This window comes from Neovison vison, chromosome 9, assembly GCF_020171115.1.
Source record: "Neovison vison isolate M4711 chromosome 9, ASM_NN_V1, whole genome shotgun sequence".
Classification (NCBI taxonomy): Eukaryota; Metazoa; Chordata; class Mammalia; order Carnivora; family Mustelidae; genus Neogale; species Neogale vison.
The window spans coordinates 5,043,570-5,050,033 of NC_058099.1; the positions used below are offsets into that span (position 1 = coordinate 5,043,570).

Sequence of the window (6,464 nt, forward strand, 5' to 3'; positions counted from 1 at the left end):
AAATAAACAATGCTCTCCACTTCTACCAGACAACTACACATAAAATGAAAAACCCCATTTGCGTTTATTTCCAGGAATTAATTTTTAAGTAGGTTACCATTACTGTATGTTACGGAGTGAAAGCCTTTATTACCCACCAGATGTTACTGCCACTGTGGAAGGGAGAGTCGCACACACTTTCACTGTTTCTGTGATTTGCAGGACAGCAATGCTGCCATCAGCCAGACAAACTGCCATCATGGAGGGAACAGTGGGGTTCCACTTCATATCGATCACCATGCCTCCTGCATCTTTCAAAAGCTTGTGATACGCAAATGGGCGTTTTTGCTGTTTGGCCTTTTAAAACAAATGCCCAGAAGCAAAAATAAATCGATAAATTAATAAACACATAGACATTTAATAGAGGAAAATCATCGAACGTGCACGTTTTCTCAAATTACAGTTCACTTTTCTCCATGACCAAAAATAAATGAGCTCTACACAACAGTCTATTTGTTGTACACAATTTCAACACAACTCTGAAAAATGGCAATCAATTATCTGAGCACACTGGAGGGACTCCCAGCAGGGGAATACACAAATGCAAATTAATCAGTAAAGAGCAAATGTAACATTAAAATCTTGGCTCTGCTTCTTAATAGTGTTGGGTCCTTGGATGTTTAAATTCTTTGGGCCTGTCTCTCCACCTATAAAATGAAGACAATAGCACGTACTTTGTGAGGCCGTGATACATATGAGTGAGGACAAGGCATACATAGCGCAGGGCCTGACAGACAGTCAGGATAAACACTCAAATTAGTGGCAGTTTTCATTATGAAACTGCTTGGAATGGAAGAACACTACCAGAAGTGGTCAGAGACCCAGGATGTAGGAATTTCTGACATTACTGTTAATTCTACAACCTTGGGCTAGCCACCTAAGGATCCCTGGGCTCTGGCTGTCTCATTTGAAAATGAGACAAAACACCCTGGGGCAGATGTTATGAAAGAATTTCTTTAAGTCCCTTCTATCTCAAGGATCTATGATCCTACAGTTAAGGATTTTCTTTTAAACCCATACTTTAATCTAGAAAATAACTCCAACGGTGAACCCAGGAAATTCTAGGTTATGGTTCAATACCAGAAGATCTTTTTAGGTCTCATGTTGACATTACAGTTTGCCGGTAGCGTACCTCATTTGAAAATGTGCGAACATCAAAAAAAGCAATAATGGAACCATATTCACTGGACATCATGCACACGGAGAGTGTGAGGTTATCACAGCTCAGGGCCAGGTGGTGTATCGGGAATTTCATAGGAACCAGCAAGCTTTGAACTTTATCAACTAAAAAAACATAAAAAAAGACAAAGCAGAAGCATAAGCCATAAACCCTTTTCCCAGGTCTGTGTGAAACAATTTTCACATCTATGTAAACATACGAGCACACTTTGATACCTGCTCATGCAGCTAAATCTTAGCTTTCTTACAGATGGACAGTGATGCATTAAATTTCCCAGACTCTTCCCCGTATGACCTAGGCAAACTGTGGCTGCTACCCTCATTAACAATAACGTCCTGTACCCATATCTTTGCAACGATGTTTCCTCTCTGTTTGGATGGGACTACTGCGCAAACCAGAACGCCAGGCAACAAAACCCTTCTCCTAGGCATCCCGAACCCAGGTTCAACTGAGCAAAAATAAAAGCATGGTTGGGGCGCCTGGGTGGCTCAGTGGGTTGAGCCGCTGCCTTTGGCTCAGGTCATGATCTCAGGGTCCTGGGATCGAGTCCCGCATCGGGCTCTCTGCTCAGCGGGGAGCCTGCTTCCCTCTCTCTCTCTGCCTGCCTCTCCATCTACTTGTGATTTCTCTCTGTCAAATAAATAAATAAAATCTTAAAAAAAAAAAAAAAAAAAAAGCATGGTAGAATGGTCACTTCTTCTTCCCTGAGTTCAGAGGAACAACTCATCAAAGGACCAAAGAGAACAGCCAGAAAGGCTTCCACCATCCTTCCTGGAACTACTTCTTCTGGGGGATCAATGGGAAGAGTAACACCAGTTTTAATTTATATACTAGAATGATTTCTGGGAAAGGACACCACATTAGCACTTCACTACACCTCTCTCTCTACTGTGCAACAAAATTAAGTAACGTACCTATCTTATTGGGATCGTCACCAGGTTTATTTTGAATCAGAATATTTTTCGTAGGAAAAATCTGCAACCCACTGGCTCCACCAGCAAAGACCAGGCCATATTTGTTGGACACGGCAAGCAGACTCGAGCGTTCCTTGGGCAACTCCTCAGGCGAGTCAAAGATTCTCACCTTCTTCAGTGCTCTAAACTGAAAATCCTGTTGAGGGAAGAAACCAAGATCAATTCAGGGAAAAGAGGAAAATAATCATGTCTGTCATTATATTCCAAGAGACCTAATTCCAGTATAACAAAATGAGTATTACCCTGAGACCAAGGGATATGTGGTTCAGTGGTTTTTAAGCTTCCTGTGCCCACTGTGGTACCTGGTATAGGGCTTATTAATGTTGACTGAATGAAATAAAGTTTTAAAACTTCTTTCGTGAAGTCTTCCTTAACTAATTCAGCTCACACTGATCTTTCCTTTTCTGAACTCCAACTTTGTTGTCCTAACCACGACATGTGCTGCACATTCTAATTCATAATCTTGTCCTATTTCATGGTATTTCATCCTATTTTCTGGGTCATGTGACCCACAGTGGTGCTTAATAACTCTGGTTAAGGGGGAGCCTGGGTGGCTCAGTTGTTAAGTGTCTGCCTTTAACTTGGGTGGTGGTCCCAGGGTCCTAGGATCAAGCCCCACATCGAGCTCCCTGCTCAGGGAGGCTGCTTCTCTCTCTCCCTCTGCCTGCTGCTCCCCTTGCTGGGATCTGTCCAATAAATAAATACAATCTTTAAAAAAACAAACAAACTGTTGTTAAATATTGAAAGCATCACCCAAATACACTGTTAGCCTGAACTTCCAGTGCAGTACTCAACAAATATATGCATATATTCATGGAAATAATGATCCCAGGATGATAACCAAATCCCAAGAACTGGCTTAGGTGCATTAAATACTAAACAAAATTCCATCACAGAAAAGGGCAGGTATAGTCAATCTCTTAATATTCCAGACCGGTAAACATACCTAGATGGAATGAGGACATCTAAACACAAGTCCAAAGCCCTAGGCTGTAAGGCCAGGCATGGCTTGACATGTCCACCTCTGTAGCCTCACAACACTGTGCTTTCCTCCCATGAGTGCACCATTACTTCTGCAACATCCAGGGCCACCTCAATCCCAGGCCTGTTTCTTTCAACATTCATGCTCCTTAGCACTTCAGGGCCCGGGAGCCTTCCCCAACCTCCTGTCAATGCCTGACTTCACCCAGTCTTCCACAAATATATCTATATGCTTCCAAAGACAATTTTCAGTGTGTATCACCTCTTAGTAAGAATTCCCTAAGTTTGGAGTGCCTGGGTGGCTCAGTAGGTTAAGCCTCTGCCTTCAGCTCGGGTCATCATCCCAGGGTCCTGGGATCAAGCCCTGCAATCGGCTCTTTGCTCAGCAGGGAGCCTGCTTCCCCCTCTTTCTCTGCCTGCCTCTCTGCTTGTGTTATCTCGCTGTCAAATAAATAAATAAAATATTTAAAAAAAAAAAAAAGAGGGGTACCTGGGTGGCTCAGTGGGTTAAAGCCTCTGCCTTCGGCTCAGGTCATGATCCCAGGGTCCTGGGGTCAAGCCCCACATCAGACTCTCTGCTCAGCAGGGAGCCTGCTTCCCCCTCTCTCTGCCTGCCTCTCTGCCTGCTTGTCATCTCTCTCTGTCAAATAAATAAATAAAATCTTAAAAAAAAAAAAAAAGAATTCCCTAAGTTTACCAATCACTGTATTAAATTGTATCATAAATTCTATTCTTCAATTCCAAATCTATCTTAAGTCAAGGTTTTGGTAAAAAAAAGAAGGTGAATTCCCTTTTGCTTACATTCCAAAAGGGTAAAAGCCAAAGACAGCCTTTCTCAACTTTCATTTTTGTACACCTGTGGTGTTCAAAATCCCTAACAGAATCCCTAAAACACCCCACGTACTAATTCCCTTAGATTTGGTGTTTTACACATAAGTGCTAAAAGATGAACTGAAATACTCCTCTTTTTTTTTTTTTAAATACTCTTCTTAATTCCAAATGAGTAATGCGACCAGAAACTCCCAGCTTTCCAGATGAGACCATACAGGAGTAGACTGAAATTTTCAGTATTTTTGTACCTCTCATCCTGATAATCCTAAATACCCTATTTGGGTCGTGGACACGGGGGTGTGAGGAGACACTGGGATGAACAGGCACAGGAAAGCATTTCTTTCTGTTATAATCAGTAACTCAAAGGGAGACTGTCATGGTCCAAGTCTGTGGTTCTGAAACCTTTTTCTCCTTCTGCCCCAGCACAGCTGAGAAACTGGCAGGCTCTCATTGGCTGGCTCACCACTCCCACCCCGCTCCCGACCAGTCATTCTCAACAAAGAAGAATCACGACTCTAAATATGGGATGGATTACTACTCCCTAAAGGCACTTCAGTGACGGGTTCAAAAGCTTCCGGAAACTTACTCGTAACCGTCACCTGGATCACCTGCCCCTCTCTTCAGTTTCCTGACTGTACCCTGATTCCCAGCACCGAAACAGTCCTCCTATTCCGTTCTACTACAGGTTTTGTAGGACGGGTCATGAACCCTGGCTCTGCGTCAGGCACGCCTGGACCGATTTACAGAGGTAGTGCAGTGAGTGTCCAGGTGAAGGTCTTTAAAACAAAACAAAACACCTAGATTTCAGCCCTTTATCGAACGCGACTTTGGGTAAGCTACTTTTCCAGCCTCGCCGCGCTCCCCTTTATGAACAACTATTCATACGGCCGCTGTGATGAGAACCACAGTGTCCGGCACACGCTGAACGCTCAATAAACAGTCATTATTACCACGACTCCGACCGCCACATCAAAGTAACTAGGGGAACTCAAGCGGCGCGCACAAGACCGGGAAGGGACGGAGAAACTGCATTCGGCGGGGCTATCGCGCCGGCCGCACGGCAGAGTACAGCCGGTCGCGCCGGCGAGAACTCTGAACGCGGCAAACTGTTCAAGCAGGAGGCGGGAAGCGGGCAGCCGGCCCCCGCGCTGCGCCGTTCAGCGGGGTTCCAAGGCAACGCCGAACCTAAGGAAGGGAGGGAGGCCCCGGCCAGTCTCTGACCTTCATCTCCCGCTCGGGGATCATGGCATCCATCTCGTCTCCCATCGCGTTACCCTCAGTTGGTCGAAGCAGCCGCCGCCGCCGCCCGCGCGCGGCCTTGCCCACACAGCCCAAGCCGCTCTGAGGCCAACCTCCTTCCCTCACCGAAGGCGGCGCGCAGCAGATCCCGTATTTCCGGCGCGCTTTGGTGACGTCGCGCGCCCCGGGCCGCCTTGCGGTCGGAGGAGGCTGAGCGACCCACTGAAGTCGCGCGCTCTCCAGACCACTGCTCCCCATTGGCCAGGGGGCTGGAGGAGGCGGGCGAAGCCCCGGGCCGTCGCGCCTGCTCCCTGAAGCGCCGAGGTCCCGCCCACTTTGTGTGATTAATGGCCAGGCACCCGCTCCGTTGCGCTGCGCTCCTTGGAGCGCTGAAGCCTCGCAGTTACGGTGGAGCGCACGTGGTTCTTAACAGTCCCGGAAGGAGAGGCGTTAGGAACCTGACCAACATCTCCAGGGCGCAGCTCTTGAGAGAGGCTTGGGGGGGGGGGGGCGGGGAGGAACAGAGGTTCCGAAAGTGGGTGGATGGGGGCCTCGGGGGCCTCTTCGCTCTAAGCGCGGGGATCCAAAGGGCAGGGCGACGGGTACCAAACATCGGCTTTGTGTACTGCCTTCAGGGTAATCATTTCCCGAGCAAGAGCCCGGGCACTGCGCAAAACACTTCACTCGCGTTTAAGCGCCAATGCATCCTAGTTGCCGAGGGGTTTATGTTGCCATTTAACTGATGAGAAATCAAGAAAATTCCCCAGTGCCCCGCATTCGCAAAGTGTTGGTGAAGGCAGGGTTAGAATTTAGCTTGTCCGGACATGCTGGTTGACGACAGTCCACCGTACAGGTGTTTGCGTTGGTATAAATGCTCTAGGACAGAAATTCATCTGGAGCCTGTGGGTTGAATGGAGGGCGGGGGACCTTCTGCCTCTTACTGTTTGGTTTTCAGCAAATTGCCTATCTGTTCCAAGACTGCTTCTCATTTTTATTTTTTTTAAGACTTTATTTATTTGAGAGAGAGCGCATGATGGGGGTGGGGTGGAGAAGCAGATTCCCTACGGACGTGCGCTCCCTACTTGGACCCAGAGATCATGACCTGAGCCAAAGGCAGGCACTTAACAACGAAGCCACCCAGGCGCCCCCCTGCTTCTCATTTTGAAAATAAGGTAACATAATAGTATCAGCCTCATAGGGTGTTGTGAGGAGTAAATGAA

General features: G+C 47.0%; 1 protein-coding gene across 4 annotated transcripts in view; it reads right to left on the minus strand.

The window, feature by feature from the left end:
* NUP214 (nucleoporin 214) overlaps window positions 1-5,369 on the minus strand; it is a 101,425-nt gene extending 96,056 nt beyond the window's left edge. For all 4 annotated transcript variants that reach the window (XM_044264668.1, XM_044264665.1, XM_044264667.1 and 1 more), the window contains exons 1-4: window positions 5,227-5,369; window positions 2,134-2,329; window positions 1,172-1,323; window positions 138-336 (exon numbers count right to left, since the gene is read on the minus strand). In XM_044264668.1, the coding sequence (XP_044120603.1) occupies window positions 138-336; window positions 1,172-1,323; window positions 2,134-2,329; window positions 5,227-5,271 (592 nt within the window). In that variant the 5' untranslated portion in view covers window positions 5,272-5,369. The remainder of the gene's footprint in view (window positions 1-137; window positions 337-1,171; window positions 1,324-2,133; window positions 2,330-5,226) is intronic.
* Window positions 5,370-6,464: the final 1,095 nt, after the last annotated feature.